Source organism: Prionailurus viverrinus, unplaced genomic scaffold (assembly GCF_022837055.1).
Source record: "Prionailurus viverrinus isolate Anna unplaced genomic scaffold, UM_Priviv_1.0 scaffold_35, whole genome shotgun sequence".
NCBI classification, from domain to species: Eukaryota; Metazoa; Chordata; class Mammalia; order Carnivora; family Felidae; genus Prionailurus; species Prionailurus viverrinus.
The window spans coordinates 1562691-1590689 of NW_025927605.1; the positions used below are offsets into that span (position 1 = coordinate 1562691).

Here is a 27999-nt window from a genome sequence, read left to right on the forward strand (position 1 = left end):
TCTTGAGATGGAACTCTGAAGACGGATAGCAAGTTACTTCTTTCCCTATTCCGTAGGAAGGGTATGCACTAGCTCTCCGATCCAGACTTAAAATAAGATCTCAAACTACTCCTGGAAGACATTTCCCCCATTTTTGCAAATTCTTCCAGAGTGGCTGGGATCCAGCTATCCACCATTCGAGTCCTTGGAAGCTGCCCCTGAGCCTGAGACCCTCTGGGGATGGGTCTCTTGCCCCTTGGGGAATCTCCCTAAAGGGAACTCCTGATCCCTTTTCCGAAGCGGGGAGCAGGATAGCGGGGAGAGGCGAGGCCCGCCTGAAACTGGAACGTGGGTCTAAGCGGAGAGAAGGGAGCAATCTTTCACCATCGCCCTTTTAAGGGATCGCTGGGCGCCGAGGGACACGGTGGGTACAGGTCCCAGCCTGTGCTTCCCCGAGTGGAAAGAGAGCAGGGGGTCTTGGGCTGTGCGGTGTCTCCCAAACCACCACCTCCCCGCCTACCCTCCAGCCGCTCGGGAAAGGCTACTTTCTTCGGCCTTTCCCGCGACGTCCGTATCCCCCTCCCTTCCTCTCCCCTCTCCGTCTCCGCCCCCTCGCGCAGAGGAGGCCTCGCCGCTTTAAGAGCCAGGGTAACGATTGACAAGCAATAAACGCGGAGAGCCGGGTTGCGCTGGAGCCGCACCGAGCTACGGGCTCCCCGGGGCGCAGGTAGGCGCACCCCCCACCCCTGGGCCAGCGCTCACCCCAAGGTCCTTGCTTCCTCTTCGTGCAGGTACAGCACTTGGGGCCCTATTCTCTGGGTCCGGTTTTCCCCGGGTCCCTTTCCTCGGGTCCGTCCCCTCCCTCTCCACCTCCCTCCTCCCTTCCTCTCTCGGGGGGCTCCTAGGGAGAAATCAAAGCCCGGTGTCCCGTGATGCTGCCCCCGCGGTTAGGGCTGTAAAGTGACATCGGGCTCAGAGCTGGTGAGCTGAGCGAGGCTCCGGTATCCGCGAGGCCTCTTCGGGGGCCGTGCGGATTCGGGGGACTTTGGAGCCGGGCATTACGTAAGAACCGCGCTGTTAGCGCTTCCGGGGGTTGGGGGCGCGAGACAGAGGTTGCGTGGGTCCCCGTGGCCCCTCAGACCCCCTTGGGAGGTCAACACTTCAACCTACCCTGGGAAGGGGTCCTGGGAAGGGGGGCGCGCTGCTTCTTTCGCCTCCCAGGCTGTAGCGGGGGCGGGTCGGGGTCGAAGGCCAGGGCTACGGCCTGGAGACCTGGGAGGGGATCGGTGCCAGGAGCGAGGAGCCGGGGTCAGAAAGTTAGGTCAACTAAGGGGCGGGGGGAGTGAGGCGGGGGGCATCCAGTCAGTGACCTCATCCCCTAGACTCCCGCGGGCGCGCTTGCAAAGAGCCTTCTTTGATGGCTCGCAACACGCCCCCCTTCCCCCAGGTCCTAGCGCCCGGCGGGTTAGGGCCGAGCCGGTGGGGCTGGGGCTCTCTGATTGTCGGTGCGTGCAGGTCCGCACGTCCCTAGACCCCCATCCTTTAGGCTGTCTACCCCTCCCCACGACCTATCGGTCTTCAAAGCTCCTTTGTCAGACCTTTCTCCTCAACATCTCTTTGTATGTGTATTGACGGAAGGGTCCGCATCACCTACTGACCCTGGGTGGTGTGGATGGTCTGGAGGTAGCGGTGAGAGGACACCTAGGCGCAGGCTTTTAGAAGCCGAGGAGCGCGTTCCCAGAAGCCTGGGCCCCGGACCTTGGCCCAGAGCCAGCCTGGCTTGCCTGGCACTGCTGTTCTCATGTGGGCACAAGCCAGGCCCCGCCCTCTCAGAGGCCTGGGTGGGGGTGGGGAAGAGCTAGCCGATGCTGTGGGAACGGATTACCCAGAGAAAAACCCAGGCAGGCTGGGCAAGACTCCAGGGGACAGGATCCTCCCTGCCTCTTCTCACCTTCCCCTCTCTAAGGAAGGAAGATGTCTGGAGTCCCCTCTGCCAATAACTGTCGGGGAGAACGGCACCAGCCAGGAGAATGACCCAGGTTCCAGGTGGTCAGGCCTTTGGATGGGGGAGGAGGGAAGGAATCCGGACAGCAGGGGTTGGCGTGGGGGCACTGGCTGGCACAGTAGATGCTGGGCATTTCTCCCAGCCTGGGTGCTAACCTCGGGGGGGGGTGCCCTTCTTCTCCCCTAAAACTCCTTTCTTCCATGTCTTTAAGGGGCAGATCCAGGAGGAAGCGAAGTCTTCGAGTCTTTGTAATTTCTGCTACCTGAGCTCAGGTGACCAGCTCTGGCCTGGGGGTGGCAGGCATGGGACCAGGGAGGGTTGTATTAAAATCTGGTATTGGTCCCTCTGGGGAGAGTCCTTTTTTTAGGGGGAGGTGAAGGTGTGGCTCCCTACGCCCAGGGCCCAGCAGGCATTCAGTCCTAAAGTGGGCACTGCCAGCTGCTTCCCTCCTCTCCCCCACCCCTGCTGGGAGCCACTCACTGCCTCTAGTTGTCACGGCAACTGGGAATTAGGGTTTTCACCAGCAGCAAGTGCCCAGGAAGGCGAAGGGAGGAAAAGGTAGTGGGTGGCTCCCTTGCACACACTCGGCCCCCCCACTGGAGACTGGGGAGCCCACTGCTTTCCTTGCCCCAGCTCTGGGCTAAAAAGAGGCAAAGGGAGAAAGAGGAAGTCAGAGAGGGCTTGGGAAGGCATGACTTCATTTCTGTCGGCCAGACAGACGAATGATTGTAGAGCATCTCCACTGGCTACGTCTAGGTTCCAGAAGCAAAATAAAACAGGTGTAGTTCTTGACTTCACGCAGCTTACAGCCTGGGAATGCCCATCTTTCCTGCTTTTGCCTCAAATTCTGGACTCTTACCCTCCCCCCTCAAAAAAAAATAAATGAATAAAGGACAGATGGCAGACAGAAACAGTTAAGATCCCGGGTTTTCATTGTAGCTCTCTATATTAGCTCTGTGACCTTAGGCAAAGCAACGAACCTCTCTGATCCTTCATTTCCTCCTCCTTGGAGGAATGGGCATGTAATACGTGCTCTTCCTGCCTTCCTGTGGGACCATATAGTCTCTGGGTAATGCCCTGATCCTGAGGGGAACCCCCTCTCCCCCCCCCCACCACCACCGCCGTTCCTTCCCCATTGCTGTGCCATTGTTCCTTCTCATTCATTTTCCTCCCCTCCTCCAGGAGAGACACTGCAGAGTCCTTGCAGACCTCACCATGCCAGTTGCCGCCACCAACTCTGAGTCTGGTAAGAAGGGGCTGAGGATGTCAGTTTGTATCAGTGGTTCAGAGAGTGCCAGGCAGGGGCTTGGGGTTGGAGAGCAGCAGTCGGGCACGTCCACGGCTACCTGGCTACCTCTAAGGATAAACTGGCCCCCACTGCTGCTCCATCCTGCCACTCAGCCTTTCCTTCCAGCTGCTTCTATGGCCCTGCTGCGTCTGCCCCAGGGTGGGGCTAGAGACGTGGCACAGCTCACCTCCGTGGAGGGCAGGGACTTGTGCGCTCCGGAGACGATCCACAGTATTGCTGGAGGGCAATGGCACGGGGCCAGGCTGGTTGGGGAGGTGGCCCTTAGGAGCTGGCCGTTGGAGGATGGCTTGGGAGTAGAGGGACTATAGCAGAACAGCCTGGGGCTGAGAAGTCCACAGTGCGGTGCCCACCAGACAGGTGGAGTAAACCAGCATGTGCCAGCGACATGTGCGTCTATGTGTGCTGGGACGTAAGGACCTGTGTGTGGGGAATGCCAGTTCAGGAAGCCTGGACCTGGTTCTGTAGGAGGTTTTAGGGCAAGGGAGTGAGCCGCCCAGATGAGCTCAGAAGCCTCAGGAGCGAATTACTTAACCTCCTGGGGCCTGCGCCTCCTCTTCTATCAAGAGGTTGATGTGAAATTCAAAGGCTGTGATGATATTTCCATCATAGGACTATTCACAGTTGTTACGCTGTGCTGCTGGGTTATTACCTCAATTAGGCTGTGACCTTGAGTCCTGTTTAGGACCTAGGTTTTCCCGTCTGTAACATGAGGCGATTGGACGGGAGAAGTGTTCTTAACTTTTCTTGGTCCTGAATCCCTTTGTGAGAATCTGATGACAGCTGTGGGCCTTCCATCATAGACCAATGCTTCTATGTACAAAATCTGCATTCTACCCCAGGGGTTCATGGACCCCCTTGTGCATTCAGGGGCCCACCAGGTGAAGTTCCCTATGCTCGAGGCTAGGGGCCCTCACACTGTAATCTGCTCTACCTGACCTCCTGTCCATGCAGCCCCTTCCCTTGCCTCTGCAAGACATTCCAGGCCTCCCAGTTTGGTTAGAATGACTCCCCTGTCCCTCTCCTCTGAGAAAGTGAGCCAGGAAAGTGAAGGATGCTGTGAGTAGGCCAGACCCTAAACTGTGACACCCTTGTCCCCAGAAGAAAGGCCTTTTCTCCATGTAGTAGAGGCACTGTACTAACGTCCCCCAGCTTTGACAGCCTTGGAGGGCTCAGTGCCCCTACCTCCTGTCCAGCCTGCTCCCCCTCTGCTCCAGTCTGCCTGGGCCCCACTGTAAGCTGCTTGGGAGTTAATTAAGCCCATCTCTGAGCCCGTGATTAAAGGCCTCTCAATCTGGGGCTGCCCAGTAAACCCATTAATAGTGCCTGGAAGGGGTGTAGAGGGAGGGGAATTTGACTTCTTTGTTGCAGGCCAGTTGATGGGGGCATGGTGGGGGTGCAGTGGGGGGCCAGGCAGGGAGGGGAGTCTAGGGGCATGGGTGCAGTCTGCTTCCTCTGAGGACTCCTGGGGACCCTGATCCCCTGGTGTTCTGCCATAGGCTACTTCTGCCTTCCCACATCCAAAGGAAGGAGGACAGGAGCAGGCTGCTTACCCTCTTGGAGCCTGAGTTTCCTTTTCTGTAAAGAGGTGATGTGAGACCCTGAGACCATGAGCCTCTCGGTCCTTCCTGCAGGCAGCCCTCTCTGCCTGCCCCAGGCTGGATTGGCCCCTGGCCTCAAAAATCTAATGATGGATCTGCCTCTTCTCATTTGTGGCCATTACACTTTCTACAGGCCTGATAGACAGATAGCATTGCCCCTGCCTCTGAGTTCAGGGTCACCCTCCCTCTCCTCACTCCCTTCCCTGAGAGATCCCAGCCTGGGGATTTGCACAGTGAAGCTAACAATGTCCTCCTACCCTTCCCCATGGGTCAACATGGCCATTGTCATTGTGGAGTGGGATTCTCGCAGAGAGACCCAACTCTACTTCTAGTAGAGTGGAGGCCCCCCTTGGGGATGGGTTGGGAGATATGTGGGTTATGGCATGGGCTGGGTATTTAGAGAACTTACCCCTGGAGTCTCCAGACCTGCAGCCCTACCCTCTCTTCCCTCTTTACTTGACTCCCCCTTGTCTTTGAATCGAGGCTGGGATGTGGGCTGTTTTGAGGTGGAGCTGTCTCTTTAAATCTCTCTTGCATCCCTGGGTTAATGTCCTGGTGTGTAATCCCTCCTGCTGCCATGGCAACCAGGGGTGCGTTAGGACCTGGTGCCACTCCTCAGGGAATGGCTGGCTGGCTGGCTGGTGGCAGCAGCAGTGTCTGGAGGTGGCCTCATAGGTACAGGGTATCAGAGGAATGGAGGCACTGGGCTGGGGTGACTGCCAAGTCCTTTGCTCCTGCCCACCTGTGTCCCTGCTGCGAGAATGCACCTTCACTTTTCCCTTCCCAGATGCCTGACTTGCCCACCAGGCATCATCCCTAATCTGAGGGGAGAAGCTAATGCCTGATGGGGGAGGGAGAGGCTGCGGCTGAGGTGTGGGGTCAGAAGGGCTTGAAGCACCCTCCCCTGCCCGCAGTAATAGCACTCCCTTCCCCTCCTTTTCCTCCCTGTTCCCCCCCCCCCTGCCATACACACACCTCTTCTGCACCCCCCTCCACTCCCCCAAGGCTAGCAGGTAGGGGGAGGCATTTGGGGTTTGGGGTATCTGCCCCATGACACTGCCACTGCCACTGCCCCTGGCAGTGAGAGTGCCCCTGGTACTGAGAGTCATTCTTGGGGGCTTCCTTTGATCCTGAGGGGGTCATCGTAAAGGAAACTGGGTCTGGAGAAGGAACATACAGTAGAGCTCTGAGGGCCAGAGGAGGAAGCGGCCTGGGTGGATTGGAGAAGAGACTTCCAGAAAAGGGGGGCGGGAACAAGCTGGGGCCAAATCCCCACCCCGCCTTAGGTTTCCTGCAGCTGGACTGTGAGAGGAGGGGTCTCTGAGCACCGCCTCAGTTGTGAAGGGGCAGCAGGCTGAACCCCCTGCCCCACAAACCTCCTCTCTGCCGCCTCCTCCCCACCCCCGCTGGTGCGAACACGGGTGGGGGTGATCGGGCACCAGGAAGACCAGGACTCCCTTTCCCTCCGCCCCACTCGCACCCTACCACCGCCCGCTCCCCACCCGGCTGCTCCAGTCGGGCTTTGGCCAATCAGCAGGGCGGGCAGGGAGTCTGAGCCTAGCTATTGGCTGATCCTGCAGAGGGCGCTCCCCCGAGTCCCGCCTCCTCCAGCGCTGCCCTCCTTGGGCAGGGAAGGCAGCGACGGCTGCGTGGAGGCTACTCCAGGAGCCCCGGAGCCGGGGGTGGGGGGGTAGCCATGGCGGGCAGTCCGGGCAGCGGGGCCTCCTTGGAGGGTATATCCCTGGGCTCTTCTGAGGAAGCCGATCTCCAGAGGGAAGGTAGGGAAAGGCGGGGCGGGAGGCTGGGGGGAAAGCTGGACCCTTAATCTACTCTCCTCCCTAGGGGTTTGGGCGTCTGGAGAGCGTGTCCTGGGAGCGGGCTCTCAGGAGCCTAAAGGTCTGGGGGCACAGCCTGCCAGGAGAGCTGGCCTGGACAGAGGGCATTAACTCCCCTGCCTCTGTCCTCCTCCAAGGCTGACAGGCTTGTGAGCCTGTACGCGAGGATGGCCGGGGAGGGTGGATCCCAGGATGCCCTCGCAGAGCGGGAAGAGTCCCTACCCTGGCTTCTTTCTGAGGCCACTAAAGGCCTTGCAGGTCTCTCTGATCAATGCCAAGCCCGGGCCTGAGTAGGAGGGGTCTAGAGGGCTGGCTTGGATGCTGTTTCTGGAGAAAGGGGGGGGGGGGGGGAGGGAAAGAGGGGGTCGTTGAGCCATGACTGCTTCTCCAGTTCAGAGCCCCCTCCTCCTCCTCCTCCCCATTCCTGCCTGGAGGAGGGGGCGCTGATAAGAGTGGTGAGAGGAGGCAGGGACTGTATCCACCCCTCCTCCATAGCTTGAGTGCTGCTACGTAGATGCAGGCGTGGGTGGCTGGGTGGCAGAGTAATGATACCCCCTGCCCATCTCTGCCCCCAGCTGGGCACATTCTGCTTCTCGCGTCCTCCCCCTAGAACCTGCCACAGCCCCAGGAGCTCCCACCTCTGTGGGTGGGTGAAGACAGCCCCTACCTCAGATCTCAGCAGCCACTGTGGTGGCCCAGTGTCAGGTGTTCTCAAGTCCTTGTTATGTGCCATGCCAGGCTGCGGTTTGCTGATCCCTGGGCTGATTTGGTCTAACCTCTGCCCTTGGGTGCCCATGTCCCCAGCTCCTGCCAATGCTCGGGGCCTCAGCTTTGGCTCTCTGTGTTCTATGTTAACTTCTCAATGGTAATAGATCACTCTCTGCCAGAACGGAAGGGCCTGTAGACACAGTTGCACCCGCCCGTTTTACAGGAGGGAAAGACCGAGGCCGGTGAGGGATCGTGACTTTTGAAAAATCACACTGAGTTAGTGGTACTGTTTGTACTGGGTACTGTAGAGGCTCTGGCCGCCTGCATGGCTGCCTGCTTGACTCTGGGCCTGCGCTCAGGGACACCCCCAAGTACTGTCTGTCTTATCCTTGAACCCTCTAGGTGCAGGTGGCTGAGTCCCGGGACCAGCCCATCCAGAGCTTGAGTGAGGAATCTGTGGTTCTCTGGTTTAGGACAGAACCTGGAACCTGACAACTGCTTCCGTTTCTCCCCCCACGCACCTCGAGTCCATTTTCTGCTTCCAGGAGCCTCCCACCTGCCCCGGCTGGCATTACCTAGGGCCTAGAGAACAGGCCAAGCAAACTGCCCCCGTCCCCCCACCTCCCTTCCCCAGGCATTCAGGGGCCTGGAGTGTCGGTGCTGGACATTGAGGGAATTGCTGCTGGAGAGGGGCTGTCTTCTGTGGCGCACAGAGCAGGAGGGTGGGATTGCTGTGGTGTGTTTTGGCCTCCTGTGCCAGCTGGTACCTGTGTCTCACTGCCCGTCCCTTCTTCCCAGCCATGCAGCAAGTCCTGGATAACCTGGGATCCCTCCCCAATGCCACGGGGGCCGCGGAGCTGGACCTGATCTTCCTTCGAGGCATTATGGAAAGTCCCATAGTAAGATCCCTGGCCAAGGTATAGTGCTTCAGGGAGGTGGGCATAAGAGCACGGTGTCTGGGGAGGTTGTGGGGTGTTGGCCACAGGGTGCCTGGGAGTGGGGCATGTGGCACTTAGAAGACCCTGGGAGGGGCTCTGCATGATGATGGTGCCCAGCTGATGGATCTGCATGACTGCAGGTGAGGGGGCTGTGTCGTGCCTGGCTGGTGAGAGCGTGGACAGGCCCATGTGGCCAGATGTGACCGCCAGCTTGTGGAGGGTGCGTCTGCCGAGGGGTGGGCACGTCTGTGCATTGGAATCTCCAGAGTTCATCCTGCCTGTCTCTCCCTGCCTTCGAGCATTTTGTGCAGGTGTCTTTTTTAAAGCCACCTGCCACACATCAGGTGGGGGAGAAAGTCACTAAGAGAGAAAGTCATGAAACGCGTTGGTAATGGCCGTGATAGAGGCAGATGCACTAGGTGTTTGGGGAATATAAGGACAGATGCCTAACCTGGCCCGATGTAGCCAGTGAAGGCTTCCTGGAAGAAGGGCCCCTTGAGCTGAGTCTGGAAGAACAAAGAGGAGGGAGAGGGCATCTGGGGACAAGGGAAGAGCTTGAGCAGAAACAGAAGTGAGAAAAAGCCAGAAGTATGCGGGGGACTGTGAGTGTCGGTGTGAGGCTTGAGCTTTGGGTGCAAGACAGAGAGTATAAGCTGCCGAGATGCTGACAGGTTGTGGCAGGCCCCGGGGGCTGTGCTGGGGACTTGGGCCTCGTCCTGTGATGTCCTGTGAGTGACATGGGGCCTTTTGTGGGTTTTAAGCAAGGGCGTTTTGATGGCCCATGGTCATTTTAGGAGCATCCCTCTGGCAGCCATGTGGAGGATGGTTGGAGGGTCAAGGCTGGAGCTGGAAAGACCTGAGTTGGAGATGGCCGTGAACTAGACCTCTAGTAACAGGGCTTGAGGGAGGGAAAGAGGAAAGAATTATTGAGGAAGTGAATTGACAGCGTTTGGTGTTTGGGTGTGGAAGGTGAGGGGTGGAGGTTGCAAGGCACCCAGGATTCTGCATAAGGGAAGTAAGAGGCTGGTGGTGCCCTCAGCTGAGGTGCGGGGGGGGGGGGGGGGGGGGGGGCAGAAGGGCACCCCGTCTCCTGGGGAGGAGGCAGCGGAGTTGCAGAGAATCATGTGTGATTGCTCAGGGTTTTCAGAGAAGCGGGGGGCAGTGGTCTGCTGGAAATTAGGGATCCGGATGGAGCAGGGGGATTTGGAGATGAAGATTTGACTAATCGCTGAAGGGAGGGCAAGGGGTCCCCACTAAAGCCAGGGAGCAGGATTGACAGGGCCCCAGACCACCCGTGGCAGATGCCGGACTTTCGGGGTGGGGGTGGGCTCAGTCCCGGGATGCCAGGAGGAAAGGGGGTGGCTTTGGTCCAGGTCTTGTGGGCTGTGGAGGCTGGGATGCAGGGGGGCAGTGTGAAGGGGACCAGTGAGAGGGAGGGACTCAGAGCATCACTTCTGGGGCCCAGACTGGGAGAGCGGGGAGGGAGGAAAAAGATGGAGGCCTGGGGGCTCTGTGAGGTCATAGAGTGTTTAGAGAGAGTGCATAACTGGAAGAGAAGGCAGAGATTAGAGAGAGGGAGGCGGGAGGTGAAAGATTTCCAAGGAGCACAGCTCTAGGGGGTAACATGACAATTTAGGATGTGGCTGCAGTGGATGGGGAGGTCATTGATGTTAAAGAGGCTCAGAAAGGAAAGGCTTGTGTGGGGGTGGGGTGGGAATCTAGGGTACGACAGGCACTGGGGTGGGAGAAGACCGAGGCAGGCCCAGGGTTTCAAGGAATGGCCATGGAGTGACCAGGAGTGTGGCAATGATGCTGTTGAGACAGCGGTAGAGGGCGGTACAGCCAGGTGGTGGCTTTTCCTCAGGGTAGGGATGGGGACTCTGACACAGGACAGCCGTGGCTGGCTCCAGCATGGGGTGTGGGAGGGACCAGGCCCCACTGGAGGGAGAGAGCTACTCAGGGGACACTGTGCCCCGGGGACAGAGCCTGGTCGTGTGGAACGTTCCGTATGAAGACCTGGGGAGGTTGCTAACCACGGAGGGGGCAAGGGCTGAAATGGTCAGTAGTGGGATGTTCTGGGGAGGAGAAAAGTGAGCAGACTGGGGGGAATTGGAGAAAAGGCCGGTTGCTTTTCATTCAATGGTCAAGGACTGTATTCGTGTATTAAAAGTAAAAACAGGAAGGGGCTTCTGGGTGGCTCAGTCGGTGAAGCGTCCAACTCTTGATCTCGACTCAGGTCATGATCTCATGGTTCGTGAGATTGAGCCCCTTGTCGGGCTCCGTGCTGACAGCGCAGAGCCTGCTTGGGATTCTCTCCGGCTCTCTCTGCCCTTCCCCCGCCCCCCACCCAATTAAATAAATAAACAAATAAATGAGCATTGAAAAAAATAAAAACAAGGCATCACGCATGTTTCCAACAAAGAGCATGTGAGGTCCCGGAGGGCAGGGGTGTCCTTCTGTTTGAATCCCCAGAGCCCAGAACAGCCCTTAGCATACAGTAGGTGGTCACTAAATATTTGCTGAATGAATGAATACAAAGAGTGTAGGAGTTAAACCCAACAGCTGTGTAAGTACCTATCTCCAGGTCGTGAGTGCTGGCCCTGTTTTCTTTAGTGCGTGTTGTTTCTTTGCAAGAAGTAAGACGTTGTCGTAGGGGCCCCTGGGTGGCTCAGTCGGTTAAGTGTCCGACTCTTGATCTCGGCTCAGGTCACGATCTCACAGCTCGTGAGTTCAAGCGCTGCCGTGTGGGCTCTGTGCAGACAGCTGAGAGCCTGGATCCTGCTTCAGATTCTGTCTCCCTCTCTGTTGTGTGGTATTCCAGTTTATGACATAGAGCCTGGTGTATTTATTTATCGGTTCTACTGAGAAAAGGTGTGATGTTGTTGACTTTCTTCTACTAAGGACAGCGCTGCGGTGCGTGTCCTCACGTTCAGCTGCTTCTGCACGTGTGTGAGTCTCTCTAGGGTGGACACTTGGCAGTGGCATTGCTGAATATGCACATTTTGACCCTCAACGCCTGTAACCTGCCAAAGCCAATTTCAGAGTTGGATTTTTTAGACCGTTGTCCCCTCTGGGTCACGTTAGCTGTTGCTTCTACAGTGAGACAGCCAATGAAATAGAGAGCTTTTAGGATAGGAGAATCTTGGGGTTAGAAGGTCCCTCTGAAGCATGATTGCCCTTGCTAGCGTCCTTCTTCGGTGTCTTTGTCTGATCCACGAGACGGCCCTCCAGTGAGGGGATTGCTGGCTGTATGGTTTCCCATCACTCACCCGGTCAGCCATCACTGATACAGCGAATATCCATTGCGTGCTTACCGAGTACCGGGCACAGTGCTAGGGCTATGGGAGTGAGCGGTCAGATAGTTTGTTCTCCGGATGGAGTCCAAGTCTGTCGCCCTGGGGTGTCACGGTACAGCCTACCTGAGAAGTTACCGACGAACCGTATCAGACTGGAAACATAAACTCCCTTCTCCAGACTTGTTCTTGGGCGATAAGCTGGCCAGAATTTCCTCCCAAGAGATTCCCAGGATGGTTCCAGATGCATAAAGCACAACAGAGAATAGGGTGGACCTTTCTTCAACTCTGAGACCCCCCAGTACGAGGCTGACGGGCCAAGAGGACCCTGCGACTTCTCTCCACTGAGCTGTGAGACAGACAAGAAGTGCGTCTCCATAAAGGCCTGTCTGAGCTCAGTAAGAATCCTTCCCATCCCTGTACGTGTGACCCTTTGCAATGGAACTTTGTCACTTGTCTCATCGAGTGGCAGAGTTTCTCCATTCTTCAGTCTGGGCTTGACCCCGTGACCTGCTTTGGACGACAGGACCTATTTCTTATTCCTTCTCACAATTTGAATGGCCTTGCATACAGAGATACATTTCCAACTTACCAGACAAAAGGGCTCGGATCAAAGATCCAGTTGTAAAAACTTGGTTCTCTTGGCAAAGTGGCCCATAAACAAGCTGGAACTTCGGGAGGTAGCTATTAAGCCCCCGCCCCTTCCCCTATGGGGTGGGGCTTGCCTGTCCCCTCTGGGGATGTGGCAGACAGCCTGGGAGGGGCTGGGCTGAGTAGATCTAGGACGGAGGGGCGGGGCCTGAGGGGACAAACCCAGAGAGTAAAGGCTCTGGAGGGAAATCAAATCTGGCCGACAGGTCATAAATCCAGGGGGTTGGCTGCAGACAACAGGTGGCAGCCTTAGCAGGCGGGTGACATAGGGGAGGGCCGACTTGGATCCCTCAGCAGGTGTTCCAACAACAGGCAAGTCGAAGGTGAGGAATCCAAGTCAGCTGACATTCAGAAATTCTGGCAAACTGTTACCAGTGGAGACATCTGCCAGCTGGGGGGGCCTGTGATCTAATCCACATGAGACGAGGTAGACAGAACATGGGGTTTGGAGTCAGAAGAGTCCTTGGTTGGCTGTGTGATTTTAGTATGTCTGACAACCTCTCTGAGCTTTAGTTATTTCTTTGGAAAAGTGGGGATGATGATGTCTCTCTTTCAGAGTTGTAGTAGGGATGGGGAAAGTCATGGATGTAGAAGTGCATTTCAAACCATAAAGAGTTGTTACAATGCAGTCTTGTCCATTGACTAGAGTTCACTGGGAGACTCCACTCCTGTAATAAGGCTGGGGTGAGAGAGTCCTAGAAGAATGAAGGAGTCGGGGGGGGGGGGGGGTGTCACTGAAATAGAGACTCTGACCAAGGGACATGACAAGTGGAAGCTACGGTGGTGGGGAGCTCAGTGTATCAGTCGGTTTCTGCTGTGTAACAAACCATCCCACAACGTAGTGGCTTTAAACAACCATGATTCATTTCTCATGATTTTTGGATGGTTTGGGTGGTTTTTCTGGTCTGGGCTGCTCAGTAGGGTGGTCTAGGATGTTTTCATTCACACATCTGGTGTCTCAGCTGAGAAGGCTGCAGTGTCTAGGATGGTGTGGCCCCTCACCTTCTAGGAGAGAGCCCAGGTTTCTTCACATGGCGGTCTCAGCAGCAAGGGAGGACAAGCCTCGAAGCTTCTTTTTGCATCGTATTTGCTAATGTCCCCCGACCAAAGCAAATCACATCATCGAATCACGATTGAAGAGTCACTTTACCTTCTAGCACACCACCCTCTGGGACTTCTTTCAGTTTTTGAGCTATTTAATTATGAGCATAGGCGTCAAATGAGAATTCCCTGTCTTTTGCCACAATCAGAGATGTCAGAGTGTGAGGGCAGAGGGGGAAAAACTCACAGAGAAATGGCTGTGTGACGTTTCTGCTTTTGCAGTCTGCTTCCGGACCAGCAGCTGACAGATCAGGGTTCAAGTACCAGCTGCACCATTAGCTAACTGTATACTTGGCCCAGGCTTCTGGTCTGTAATAAGCTTGAGCCCCTGCTGTGCCGAAGATGATTGTCAGAGCAGAATTCAACAAATGGTTACCACATAAACTCAAAACTTTCCTGGTAGTGGGGCCTAGTGCCTCTCAACTGCATGCATTCTCAAAACAGGTGCCCAGATGGTGGCACCACAGCCGTGGAGGAGCCCAGGAAACTGACTGGAGTCCCTGATGTACACAGATGAGTTCTGGGCTCCGAAGGAATTCGTTTCACCCACTCAAGTCTCAGATAATGGCCTTGGGACTACTGATCCCACAGGGTCATTATGACATTTATTTTTTTTTAATTTTATTTATTTTTGAGAGAGAGAGAGAGAGAGAGAGAGAGAGAGACAGAGCATGAGTGGGCCAGGGGCAGAGAGAGAGAGGGAGACACAGAATCCGAAGCAGGCTCCAGGCTCCGAGCTGTCAGCACAGAGCCCTGACGCAGGGTTCGAACCCACGAACCGTGAGACCATGACCTGGGCCGAAGTCAGTCGCTTAACTAACTGAGCCACCCAGGTGCACCCATCTGGTATGACATTTAAATGAGATATTTTGTAAATGTGCTGCTTTACCATTGAACGTACGTATACCCCATGGCCCAGCAATTTTGTTTCTGGGAGAAACTCTTACATGTGCACCAGGAGATACAGACTGGAATGTTCATAGCAGTGCTGTTCATGATGCCCAAATCCTGAAATGACCCAGGTGCTTCCCAAGGAGAGGGCATGAATCAAATGTGGCATATTCACACAATGGAATGTAATATGGTTAAAATGAACAACTGTGATATGGGGGGGTAAAAGAATGAATCATAGAGGAATAATGTTAAGTGAAACATAATAAGTGAAACAAAGTAAAATGTTATCTCTTTAAAAAAAATTTTTTTTTCAACGTTTTATTTATTTTTGGGACAGAGAGAGACAGAGCATGAACGGGGGAGGGGCAGAGAGAGAGGGAGACACAGAATTGGAAACAGGCTCCAGGCTCCGAGCCATCAGCCCAGAGCCTGACCCGGGGCTCGAACTCCCGGACCGCGAGATCGTGACCTGGCTGAAGTCGGACGCTTAACCGACTGCGCCACCTAGGCGCCCCAAATGTTATCTCTTAATATGGAAAGTGAGAGTAAATTTTAGCAAGATAATAGTGGGTAAAAAAAATAGTAGGTAAAATAATTTTTCACTTAATAATGTTAAGTGAAAAGAATCAGGCCCCCAGGCATTATATATAGCATAATTCGCCCTTTTTTAAAAAAGGTAAGAATAATTAAAAATGATATCAATTCTAGAAATATGTATAATGCATAGAGACAATGAAACTGTAAATGGAAGCCGGGGCAGGATGATGACAGGGAATCAAGATGGCGGTTTCTGGGAGTGGATGGGTGGCTGGGCCATGTGGTTAGATGTAGGATATTGTCAAGATCCTCATTTATGGTTTGAATGGTGGGTTCTTCGATCCTTGTTATATTACTATAAAAATGTCTAACTCAATGCCGACCAAACTGAAAGGGAGCCATGCACAAACCAAACCAATGACGAGAACATATCACAGAGCAAGGATAGGATGAATCCAATTCTGGGTTGGATTCAACCCAGCCCAAGCTGGGCCGTGAAGGTCCAGCTTGGAGAGCTGTGCTTTTATATCAGTGGGTGAGACGCCTGGGGCAGCCACAGGAGGATGAATGGACCAGCCTGCAGGGAGGTGTCATTAAGGGAGGGATGGGAGGTAGGCAGCTTGGGAGGGTCCCTGGCTTCTGGCTCAGTTAGTGAGGGCTCCTGGGGAAATTTATTCTCCCCTGCTAAGCTGAAGAGACAGACCGGCTAAAGTGGCCATTGTGAGATGGTTCCATGCCCCAGTGCCACTGTTCATTCTTGAAATACAGTTCCTGGGCCCTGAACTCCAGGCATTGTTCTAGTCGCTGGTAACAGGGCCCGGAAATCTTGGCGTGCTGTGCTGAGCCAAATGACAAGAGCACATACATTTTGGTGGAACCTTCAGAGACATGCCTCAGTTAGCGCCTGGGGAACATCAAGGAACATCAAGGCATAACTGTTTTCTTTCTTTTTTTTTTTTTAATGTTTGTTTATTTTTTTTTAGGGGGGGGAGGGAGAGAGAATGCACAGGGAGGTAGGGAAGGCAGAGGGAGGGAGGGAGAGAATCCCAAGCAGCCTTCATGCTCAGTGAGGAGCCCCACGTGGGGGCTTGAACTCATGACCGTGAGATTATGACTTGAGGCTGAAATCCAGAGTCCATAGCTTAACTGACTAGGACACCTGGGTGCCCCAAGGCATAAGTGGTTTCTGAGTGCTATTCCTTTGCCCCTTCAGTTGTCTGCTTCTCCCATGCAGGAACATTCTGCCCCGCCAGGCTGTGGGCGTCTGTCTGAAATGCTTCTCACCTGCCAGAGGCTGGTTTAAGTGACTGTGGGGCTAACGTGCCCACCCCCCCCTGCGGATGCCGTTCCCCTGGCCTGTTTGGGGAAGAGAAGATAGAAAGAGCTAGCCTTTACTGAGCACCTACTGTGTGCCAGGCCCTGTGTGCATCTCCCCGAATCCTCAGGGTATCCCTATGAGGTGTTATTAAAATCTCTTCTCTTGGGCTTGAAAAATATGTCTCCTGAACCTGCATCATTCATTGCTGCACATTGACATGTAACAACCCATGAATAATCTTGCTTTATCCATACCTCCACCTACATCCCTCTCTCCTGAATTATTTTGAAGCAAATCTCAGACATAATTTTATCTGTAGTTCAGCATATATAGCTGAAAGATAAAGATTCTTAAAAATATATTCACACTACCATTGTCACACATAGAAAATTAAACAAAAAATTTCCTATAGATTTTTAATAAATGGCATTGGGATACCTGGATTGTCCTTTGGAAAGATATCAAAGCAGATCCGTACTTACACCATACACCAGAATAAACTCAAAGCAGATCGGAGATGTAAATGTGAAAAATAAACCATACATATCCTAGATGAAAACATGGATCTGTGTGTTGGGAAAGCCCCCCTTTTAAACTATGCCTTAAAAATCAGATGCATGTATTAATAAACTTTGCATTGACAGAAAACCGTAAGCAGAATCAAAAGACAATGGCAAACTGGGGGAAAATATTTGCAAGAGATAGCACAGATAAAGGGCTTATCTTTCCAACACAGAGCACATTTGAAAAATGGGACAAAGAAAAAAAACCAAGACCTGATAGAAAAATTGGCAGAAGACATGAACAGACAATTTGCAGAGAAGGATGAAGAGATGGCCTTTAAACATAGGAGGAGATGCTCAGCTTCACTCCAGAAGCAAAATGCAAATCAAGACCCACTGAGAAATTGTTTCTCATCCACGTGATTGGCAGACACGCAAAGGTCTGATCACATGCTCCGGTGGCAAGGCTTCAGGGAAGTCTCTCATCCAAAGCTGGTGAGAGGACAAAGTGGCCCGAGCCCCATGGAGAGGGGGGTTGTCAATATCTAACAAAACCACAGTGTATCTACTGCTTGATCCAGGAATTGACATGGAAGGCTTCTCTACAGATAGACAACAGCTATGCCAGGTTATTCACTCTAGCTTTGTTTGCAATAGTAAGAGATTAGAAACAACCTAAATGCCCCTGAGAATGGTCGAATGAATTATGGTATTCCAGTTGCGCAGTGACTCAAACGCAGTAATTAAAAAAATACATAATAATAATAAAGGAAGATCTCCACGTAGCAGCATAGAGTGATTTCCAGGGCATACTGTTAAGTAAAAAGCCTAAACAGCAAACCAAGCCAATTAAAAAACAAACAAACAAACAAAAAGGAAGCAAAGAGTGTGTGTGTATAGTGTTCTACCTTGTATGTAAAAAAGAAAGAGAAATATTTACTTACTGTTGGGAAAAGAAAGAAGGGGCTCGAACCTGCGAACCAGGAGATCATGACCTGAGCTGAAGTCGTACGCTTAACCAACTGAGCCACCCAGACGCCCCTAAAATCTCTTTTTGAGAGAGAGAGAGGGTGCAAATAAGGGAGGGGCAGAGAGAGAGGAGGACAGAGGATCCAAAGCAGGCCCTGTGCTGAGAGCAGGGAGGCCGATGCAGGGCTCGAACTCACGAACCCTGACCATGACCTAAGCTGAAGTTGGACACTCAACCAACCGAGTCACCCAGGTGTCCCTCGGGTTACTTTTTATATAGATTTAAATTATCTTTTTGGCAGAGAGAGAGGGAGGGAGGGGCAGAGGGAAAGAGAAAGAAAGAGAGAGAGAGAGAGAGAGAGAGAGAGAGAATCCCGAGCAGGCTCCACACTTAGCATGGAGCCTGATGTGGGGTTCCATCCCAGGACCATGAGATCATGACCTGAACCGAAATCAAGAGTTGGATGCTCAACGGATGAGCCACCCAGGTGCCCCTAGATTTAAAATTTGAACCATGTAAGTGTTGTAAATATTCAAAAAATACAAATGAATTGAAAAGAATGAAAAAAGCAAACTCTGAGATCAAGTGCAGATAAGTGAATCTGTCCACATATTAAATCGTTAGCATAACTATACAGAAAAGGGAATTAATTCTAGTACTTTTGCTCACAGTATTCTGACTGTATACCTTAAGTGAGATACAGTCTAAGGCTGTACTATTTGATACAGTAGCCACTAGCCACATGTGAGTATTTATTTAAATGCTTAAGTTAAAATGAAAACACTTAAATAAACTGCACTGCTGATGTAGAATTAAAAATTCAGTTTTTCAGTCATACTAGTCCCGTTGCTTGATGGCCACATATGGCTGCCATGTTGGACAGCACAGATACAGAGCATCTCCCTAATGCTGTAAGCGCTTTTAGACTATTCTGAGGACAAAAGGGACTGCAGATAAATCTTGACTTTTACTTAAGTTTGTGACAGGTGGCCACAGTAGTTTAGCAATTTTGAAATCCTTTTGAATTTTGAACGATGGAACAGATAAGCAGATATATTCATATTTTGGGGAAATAAGTTCTCACTGAGGGAGAAGGGAGGTACCAATACGGAACGGGAGCAGAGGAGGAGAATTTTGCAGCGTTAGATTTTAATTGGAACTATCACGGTCAACTAAGGGTTACTAAAGAAGTGACATGCCAGAAGCAATGAGCACTGAGTACCCCAGATCTTGGTTTCTAAGTACCATTCCCTGCCAAAAGGAATCCAAGTTCCTTGGAGAAATTGCTGAGCCCAGACGTGGGGTAGGGAAAGTACGAGATGAGCCTGTGGCAGAGGGAAGAAGGTGCTCGAGGACTGATGGGAACCGTGTCCAAAGGACACGGGTGTGTTTGGAGCTCCCAATGAACAAAATGTGGGATAAATTGAGACCACGAAGATAGCGATGGTGGTGGAGTATAACGCAGAATAAAAAAGAATCCATAATGATACAGAGAGGGGAGTTTAGGTGAGAGGGAGGTGGGGTGGGAGGGAAAAAGGACTAGCTCTTTCTTACAGGAGAATGCCAGCTAATAAATGCAGAAGGAATAACGGAGTTAGAAAATCACTATTTTGCAACCCCCAACTTAAGAATTGATTTAGGCAGGGGTCATAAATGAATGCTAAATACATCAATGAAAGATTGTTGGGGAACAGAATAGTCACAGTCTCAAGATGTGGGAAAGACACAAGATTGCTTATGTAGAACTCTGGCCAAAAATGATTAACCTGAGTCTAATCATGGCAAAACAATCAGAGCAATCCAGTTGTGGGGCATTTTACAAACTACTTGCCTGAACTTAAACATGTCCCGAAAGACCAGAAGTTACTGGGATCTGGTCTAAAGGGGAATAAAAAGATGTGGCCTTTCTGTAACCAAACGTAACACATGGTCCTTGATGAGATTGTTGATCAGAAAAAAACAAAAACAACCCCCCAAAACTATAAGGGATACTTTGGGGACACTAACCAGTATTTAAATAGAGACTGTCTATCAGATATTACATCAATGTGTCAACGTTGAACTTCTTCCAAGTGGTGGTGGTATTATAGTTTATGTAGCTGGTCTCCTACTTGTTCTTAGGTGATGTACGCTGAAGTAGTCTGGGGTGAAGTGACTTAGGTCTATTTTTCAAATGGTTCAGAGAGAAAAAAGTCTTCATTTATATCCCTGAAATAAGACTCCTTACTTCCTGACCCAACTAACATAACTCTCCTTGCTGGACTGGTCACTGGTAAAACCTTCCTTCCCCCTTTTCAGAGCACATGGAGCCCAGAGTCCATAAATCAACAAGCAGGTGCAAGGTCCTCTCCTGGCGCCATGTGCATCTGACCCTTGAGCAACGTGGGTTTGAGCTGTGCGAGTTCACTCGTCTGTGGACTTTTCTCAATAAATAAAGCACAGCACTGTAAATGTTTTCTCTTCCTTGTGACTCTCTTAACATTTTCTTTTCCCTAGCTTACTTTATTGTAGAGTACAGTATATAATAATATAACGTAGAAAATATGTGTTAACCAACTCTTTGTTTTTTTGTTTTTGTTTTTTGTTTTTTTTTTGAGAGAGAGAGAGACGTGGGGAACACTCATGTGAGAAGGGAAGGGGCAGAGGGAGAGGGAGAGAGAGAGAGAATCCCAAGAAGGCCCCACATCCAGTGCGGAGCCTGACATAGGGGCTCAATCCCACGACCTTGAGGTCACGATCTGAGCTGAAATCAAGAGCTGGGCACTCAACTGACTGAGCCACTCAGGCACCCCAACCAACTCTTTGCTACCCATAAGGCTTCCAGTCACCAGTAGCCTATCAGTAATTAAGTCTTTGTGGAGTAAAAAGTTATATGTGGATTTTTGACTGTGCTGGGGTTGGTGTGGCAAACCCTCGTGTCGTTCAAGGTCAACTGCACCGGTTTCTCATCCCCTCCCTCACTGGGAGCACTAGGCTGAAGGCCTGGAGACCCAAGTTTGGGTCCCTGTGACCTTGAGCAAGTTACTCCACCTCCCCGGCTTCTTCATCCTGGGCTACAGGATGTCCAAGACCATGATGTTGGGTGGAATAAGTTGTCCTTGAACTCACATGCTTATAGGGTCCCCGGGGGGCTGGAGACAGCGTGATGAGTTTCATGGCCCTCTGTGGCAACAGGATGAAGGTTTATCCTTTGTACTCTCCCTTCCCTAAATTGGGTCCTAATCACCATTTTGGGGGTGAAAGGAGAAGGCAAGGTGTGCCTGCGCAGGTGGGAGTGTGCTCGCTGCTGGGTGAGTGAGGGTCTGAAGCTGATGTCAGAAGCGGTGCCAAGGGCGGGGTCTGAAGTCAGGATTTGCGCTGGGGGGGCGGGGCAGTGATTGGTAGCTCAGGGTTCTTGGGGAGCCTCAGGTGTTACCTGCCCCGCCCTCACCCACCAGGCCCACGAGCGGCTGGAGGAGACCAAGCTGGAGGCCGTGCGGGACAACAACCTGGAGCTGGTGCAGGAGATCCTTCGGGATCTGGCGCAGCTGGCAGAGCAGAGCAGCACAGCCGCGGAGCTGGCCCGCATCCTCCAAGAGCCTCACTTCCAGGTTCCAGCCCGGAGGGGCGGGGGGCGGGGAGTTGGGGCGGTGGCTGGGGCGGCCCCTGGGAGAGGGGCTGGCGGGGAGTTAGAGCCACGGGGCACTGTCCCACGGTCCCTCCTGTTTCCACCACCTCCCCAGTCCCTCCTGGAGACACACGACTCTGTGGCCTCGAAGACCTATGAGACTCCCCCGCCCAGCCCTGGCCTGGACCCCACCTTCAGCAACCAGCCGGTGCCTCCCGACGCGGTCCGCATGGTGGGCATCCGCAAGACCGCTGGAGAGCATCTGGTGAGGCCATGGGGCAGGGCTGGGGGTGGGATCCGGAGGGGGACGGGGTGGAGAGTAAGCAGTGGAGGCCGGATCTGGCCCGGAGAGGGCTGAAGGGGAAGATGGTTCCAGCTTTGCCCCCGGGCCAGGCCCGTGCAGCCCCAGGAGACCGCAGACACCGTGCACCTGAGCTGCACACGTCCGCGTGCCAGGACCCTCCCCACTCTGCCCCCCTTCCCTCCATGAGCGGCCCTGTAAGTGAAGGATTGGGGCAGAAAAATGGAAGAGGGGGACTCTGTGAGTCCGGGGTGGAAGGGGTGAGGGTGGGAATGGAGGGGCCGTTAGGAAACCCACTTGAAGATTCTGCCTTGGAGCAGCTGGGGCCTTGTCACACCCGCCCTCCACCCCCCAGGGAGTGACGTTCCGTGTGGAGGGCGGCGAGTTGGTGATCGCGCGCATTCTGCACGGCGGCATGGTGGCTCAGCAAGGCCTGCTGCACGTGGGCGACATCATCAAGGAGGTGAACGGGCAGCCAGTGGGCAGCGACCCCCGCGCGCTGCAGGAGCTCTTGCGCAGTGCCAGCGGCAGCGTCATCCTCAAGATCCTGCCCAGCTACCAGGAGCCCCATCTGCCCCGCCAGGTGGGTCCCTCCACCTACCTCCCCACCCAGCCCAAGGCCCAAGGGGCAGCCGGGACTCCCAGTCGCCAGGGTCACAGGCCCACATACACGTGCATTGGCCTGAGTCTTGGGCACTCGTACGCATGTGCAAGGGACGTGCGCGCGTTTGTACCCGCGTAGGCAACCTGTATCGATGCAGCCCCGGGCCTATGTGTACCGTGTGCGCGCATGCGCGATGCTGAGTTGCCAGGTGCCCTGCACAGCTGCCTCCTGGTTGGTGGAAGGTGGGGGTCTGGCCGTTCTGTCCACTTTCTCCTACTGGCTCTGTAGCCATCTGCCAGAGCCCCCTGTTCCAAGAGGCGGCTGTGGGTGGATTGAGGGATCCAGAGCCAGGATTGTGTCCCTTACCCAGTGATCTGCCTCCTCCTCAGCGGGTGGCCGCCTCAGGCCCCAGGCCTGACCACAGGCCCCATCAGTCTGAGTCCTTTTGTTCTAGATGCAAAGGGAGGCCGCTACCAGGGGGGCCTGGGGGCACCATGCCCCTACTAGGGGGGCCACGCTTTAGCCTCTTTCACCTTTGTGAGGGCCTGGGGAAGACAGTGGACCCCGTGACGGTCCCCCCACCCTCAGAGGGGGAAGTGGGGTAGGGGGCTGGTCTGAGAAGGGTTCTGACCTCCAGCCTTACCTTCCTCCCTTGACCCTTCTCTGATCCCCCATCCAGGTATTTGTGAAATGCCACTTCGACTACGACCCTGCAAGAGACAGCCTTATCCCCTGCAAGGAAGCCGGCCTGCGCTTCAGTGCTGGGGACTTACTGCAGATTGTAAACCAGGACGATGCTAACTGGTGGCAGGTGAGCCCTCGGTGTCTGTCTCTCCAGGCGTGGTGTGTGGGGGAGGTGAGCGCCCAGGGAGGTGTCTTCTCACTCAGGCAGATCTTTCTCCCTTGTCCGTTTTCAGGCATGCCACGTCGAAGGGGGCAGCGCTGGGCTCATCCCCAGCCAGCTGCTGGAGGAGAAGCGGAAAGCCTTTGTCAAACGGGATCTGGAGCTGACACCCACCTCAGGTATGAGGGTCCCCCCCCCCCCCCCCCCCCCCCCCCCGCCTCATGACCCCTGATCTGGGATGTGACACAAGCCTGCCTGGCCTCACTCGCCCATCTCCCTGTGGCCAGGGACCCTATGTGGCAGCCTTTCAGGAAAGAAAAAGAAGCGAATGATGTATTTGACTACGAAGAATGCAGGTGGGTGTTGGGGGCCCCCTTCCCTGTCCTCCTCTCATATGGCATGCGCCCTCCCGCCCCCGCCAGTGACTTGTTGGTGCTGATGCTGCCAGTCCCATCCCCAGAACCTGCCCCGTGTCTCTCTGCTACCCTCCCCCCACCCACCGCCGCAGCCCTCTTATCCTTGGCCTCCCTGAGGCCCGGCCCCACCCACGCCTCCCGCTTAGCCTGATGAGCGCCATCTCCTGTGTTCAGAGTTTGACCGGCATGAGCTGCTCATTTATGAGGAGGTGGCCCGCATGCCCCCCTTCCGCCGGAAAACCCTGGTGCTCATCGGAGCCCAGGGTGTGGGCCGGCGCAGCCTGAAGAACAAACTCATCATGTGGGATCCAGATCGCTATGGCACCACCGTGCCCTGTGAGTGGGAGCCGGGCCTTGGTGGGCAGGGGACTGGGAGCAGGGGCTGGGGCTGGGTCCACTGAGCAGGCATCTGCATGGACTCCCAAGTCAAGGGGTACTTTTGAGTGAGGCGTGGGGGGAGTGCGCCCTCTGTAGGTGGTAGAGGGAACTGCAGGCTGGAGAGGGGTGGGGAAGCTGTCCTTTGAACCTGGGTGGCCTGGGTGGGCTGCGGGAAGGCCTCGCCTTTCCTCCTCTCAAGTTTCACTTACGAGAAGCCCTGCTGGGAACCCCTGTGAAACAGGGCTGCGTGTGGCCTTGTGGAAGACGGGGCTTCTTGGTGACAGAACCAGCTGGGGTGGTGAGAGCCCCGGGTTCCTGGAGGCGGGAACCTGAGTGCTGACCCCAGATCTCCTTGACCTTGGTGTGTGGCTTTGGGGTGCACATCGCCCCCTCTGGGCCTCAGCCCCCCATCTGTGAGCACTAGGTTGGCGCAGTGAACTCTGAAGGTCCTGTCAATGTGGGAGTCTCCAATGCGTGTGTGGCAGGGGTGAGGGTGAGGGTGCGGGTGTGGGGAGGCGGCAGCGTTTTGAAGGCGGAAGGCGGAAGGAGGCCGCCCCTCCCAGGCTGCACGACCGTGCGCGTCTGAGATGGTACAGCCTGCTTGTGCTCACTCAGCCCCTCCTTCCCCCCAGACACGTCCCGGCGGCCCAAGGACTCCGAACGGGAAGGTCAGGGCTACAGCTTTGTGTCCCGTGGGGAGATGGAGGCGGACATCCGCGCTGGGCGCTACCTGGAACATGGCGAGTACGAGGGCAACCTGTATGGCACGCGCATCGACTCCATCCGGGGCGTGGTCGCCGCCGGCAAAGTGTGCGTGCTGGATGTCAACCCCCAGGTAAAGTCCCAGCCGGTCTGCGATCCCCGCTGGGTACTCTGCTGGCCCACCCCCAGCACTCCCCGTATGCTTCCAGGCACTGGTCTCCCAAGCACCCTCATATATCCCCCAACTACTGCTAGGGACCCAACCCACCCGGAATCTCTTTCTCGCCCTCCCAGGCCCGCTCCTTCTCTAGCCTCTTCCGGTTTCCCAGTCCCCGGCCACCTGCCAGCTGTTCCTCTCCCATTCATCCCCAGGTTCCATTTCCCCACCCTCCCAGGTAGCCCCCAGCTATCCCTCCTCCCCCTTCCAGGATGTCCATGGGGATATACTCCCCCACCCCCTTCTTCTGCTCCCGCAGGCAGTGAAAGTGCTGAGAACAGCTGAGTTTGTCCCTTATGTGGTGTTCATCGAGGCCCCTGACTACGAGACCCTCCGGGCCATGAACCGGGCTGCATTGGAGAGTGGGCTGTCCACCAAGCAGCTTACGGTGAGGACTCTCAGGTGCGGTGGGAGGGGTCTGATGGCTGCCCGGGGAGAAGGTAGGCTGGAGCTGATGAGGAGAAGAAGGTGGCATTGGGGAAGGGAGAGAGGGCACCACCCAAGGTATCAGTGAGGTTGGACTCCTGACTCCCACTTTATCGGTTTGGAAACGGAGATCTGAGCAAGGAAGTAAAGTGCCCAGAGTGTCATAGAGTCAGGGATACAGCTAGCCTGGGGTGCAGGAGCTTTTGAAAGGCCTGCCACTCCGTCCACTGTGGGGGGACAGAGTGCTTAAGGGAGCCCGGAGGGCCGGTGGGTGATCTCTGGGCAGAAGTGGGCCAGCTGGAGGGAAAAGCTGAAGGGAAGGAGGGGGCTGGAGTCTGGAAGGATGGCTGGAGGGATGAGTTAGCATCAGGGGGGAGGCTGGGAGGAGAAGCTTCAAGTCACTGGTTACAGGACACCAGGGCGCCTACCTCCCCCCCCAGGTACCCCTTGGAGCCGCCGTCTCCGGATGTAGGGTTTGCAGAACTCTGAGCTCAGGGGTCCATCTGCTGGCCATGCCTGGTACTGCAGTCCTCAGGCCCCTGGTCAGAGGCTGTCTGGGCTGGGCTCCCCTCTGAAGTCCCCTGGCCACAAACATAGCCAACTGGGGCCACTGGGACAAAGCTGGGCCAGCCCTAGAGCTTCCACCTCTGCTCATTTAAGTCAGCATTCAAAGTGTCCTTCCTACCCTTGCTCAGCCAGCTGGCCAGCTTTGATTAGGTGTGGGGTAGTGGTGGCCTGGGGCACCCGTGGATTGCCTTAGTAGTGGCGTGCTTGGGAGGTGCATCTCAGGCGCCTGGTCACACTGGAGGGAGCACTGACCTTGGGGTCAGACAGACCCTCTGCAGCCACTGGCTGGCTGGGTGACCTCTTTGAACCTCAATTTTCTCTGCTGGAAATGGGGAATCATTAGTCTTGCCTAGCAGAGCTATCGCGAAGATCACGTGGGTTGCAAAGCAGTTAGTGCCATGCTCGGCACTGACTAAAGGTTAGTTCCTTCCTTCCTTCCTTCTTTTCACCCATCTGTCTGTCCCTGGTTGCAGGAGAGCCGCCCGGAGACGTGCGATGGCTCCTGCCTCCCTAGCCAGGGAGTCTGTACCTGATCTGGCTGGGCTCTGGGCAGGGGGATAGATGGGGGAGGCTGTAGATTCCCCGTGATGATGGGGGTGACTGGGGGACACTGATGGCCGCGAGGTCCCCTTGTGCCAGCAGGAGGCAGACCTGAGGAGGACAGTGGAAGAGAGCAGCCGCATCCAGAGAGGCTACGGGCACTACTTCGACCTCAGCCTGGTCAACACCAACCTGGAGAGGACCTTTCGTGAGCTCCAGGCTGCCATGGAGAAGCTGCGGACAGAGCCCCAGTGGGTGCCTGTCAGCTGGGTGTACTGAGCCTGTTCATGTGGACCTCACCCCTCTGGGTTGCGACCCATCCCCTTCCCCAGCCATGACCCCCAGCCATGATCCTTAGCTCTCATCCCTGGTGGTCTGGCTCTCCCTGGGTGATGGCTCCTAGGGGGCCCTAATCTGGCTTCAGCACAGAGGCATGCACTGCCAAGGAGATGGGGTGTTCATGGGGTACCTCTGTGCCCAGGTGCTGCCCACTCCCCATGCCCACTGGCCACCAGATGTCCCTCTCTGAGGGCCAGGCTGTGCCCAGGAGTGTCAGAGTCACCTCCATAGTGCTCAGTCCAGAGAAGAGAAAAGCTGCTTTGGGACCCTGTGGTCAGTAGGTACACTGCCCCCAGGGTATCTCTCTGCAGTTACCTTTTCTCCTTGGGCTAGCCACGCCCACCCAATTCCTGGGCTCCTCCCACCTCTCACACCTGTGGCCTAGGAGTGGGCCTTGGGCTGTTTCCAGACCGGGGAGTGCAGGTCCCAGCAGCCAGGCAGTCCTCGGCGTGGTGGCAGCCTGGTGCCGTCCTGAAGGCTGGAGGAACCCGAGCTTGAACCAGCTCCCACGGCGGGGGGAGCAGGGCTGTCCTAGCTCCTGTGGAATCAGGCGGAGTCCCACAAGCGGACCCCGCCCTGTCCTTCCCTCATCCACAGCTTTTCACTGCCGAAGTCTCTCCACAGACTTCTCCAACGTGCCCCTGACAGGTCAGCTCTGCTCCCCCGCAGGGCAAGGCCAACAGGGGTGAGTGGGCTCAACAGGGGTAGGGGTGGGCTGAAGACCGAGCCAAGTGACAGGGAGCCTGCTCCTACTGATCGTGGCCGACGGTGGGGCATATCTGGGCTCCCTGTTCGTGACCATTGTCCATTGTGGTCTCTCTGGGGGGGTCCAGGTGGCCCACTTGCATCAGATCTGCCTGGGGGGTGGCGCTGGGGATGGGGCGCAGAGGGGACCTTGTGAGCAGGCCATGGGGCCTGGGCTCAGGCGGAGGACATTTGTGCTCTAGCCAGCTTCTTGTCGAGCAACTCCAGGGGGCGCTATCCACACGGTTTCAGCGCAGCTTCTGTTCCTCATGCTGCGGCACCCGGTCTGTGTGTGTGCCATTGGTGTGTGTGTATCAGTGTTGGTTTTTTGGAGAAAAGAAGCAAAGGGTGGTTTTGCTTTGGAGGTCACTTTTTGGGGGTTCCCCATCAGCCCCCATTTCATATGAGACTCTTATCCCAGATTGCAGAGCCTTGGCCCTCCCCAGATGTCTTCCTCCCCCTCTCCTGCTGTTCCCTTATCCTAAAAGACACCCCCCGAGTCCTTGGGGAAGGCAATTGTGTAAAATAGAATCCCTTTTAAGAAAATAATGCCGTCCTAGACTTCCCCAGGCATCTGTCCCTCGTCCTTCTTTGTGATCCTGCCTGGGGTCAGCCTGTCCTTGCCGGGACCACCCCATCACCCCCACCGCCCCCCCCCCCCCCCCCCCGTGACTT

At 55.0% G+C, this 27999-nt stretch overlaps 1 protein-coding gene across 11 annotated transcripts; it reads left to right on the forward strand.

Annotated features, from left to right (window-relative positions):
- Positions 1-22: 22 nt before the first annotated feature.
- Positions 23-27999, forward strand: MPP2 (MAGUK p55 scaffold protein 2). Of its 11 annotated transcripts, none has more exons than XM_047846036.1 (16): positions 300-403; positions 600-770; positions 1946-2025; positions 2196-2256; positions 3167-3230; positions 8233-8351; positions 21077-21229; positions 21362-21511; positions 21903-22130; positions 22831-22962; positions 23069-23174; positions 23283-23351; positions 23586-23747; positions 24422-24624; positions 24968-25096; positions 26341-27999. In XM_047846036.1, the coding sequence occupies exons 5-16, from the start codon at positions 3200-3202 to the stop codon at positions 26518-26520; spliced, it is 1662 nt and encodes a 553-aa protein (XP_047701992.1). In that variant the 5' UTR covers positions 300-403; positions 600-770; positions 1946-2025; positions 2196-2256; positions 3167-3199; the 3' UTR covers positions 26521-27999. The 11 variants fall into 11 exon arrangements, with proteins under 11 accessions (XP_047701998.1, XP_047701992.1, XP_047701995.1 ...); XM_047846039.1 differs by having other exon boundaries at positions 1946-2018; XM_047846035.1 differs by lacking the exon at positions 1946-2025.

Coding starts and splice junctions, on each gene's coding strand:
- MPP2 (XM_047846034.1), top strand. CDS start 6,588: ATGGCGGGCAGTCCGGGCAGCGGGGCCTCCTTGGAGGGTATATCCCTG. Junction 22,963..23,068: donor ACGATGCTAACTGGTGGCAG/GTGAGCCCTCGG, acceptor GTCCGTTTTCAG/GCATGCCACGTCGAAGGGGG. Junction 24,625..24,967: donor TGCTGGATGTCAACCCCCAG/GTAAAGTCCCAG, acceptor CTGCTCCCGCAG/GCAGTGAAAGTGCTGAGAAC.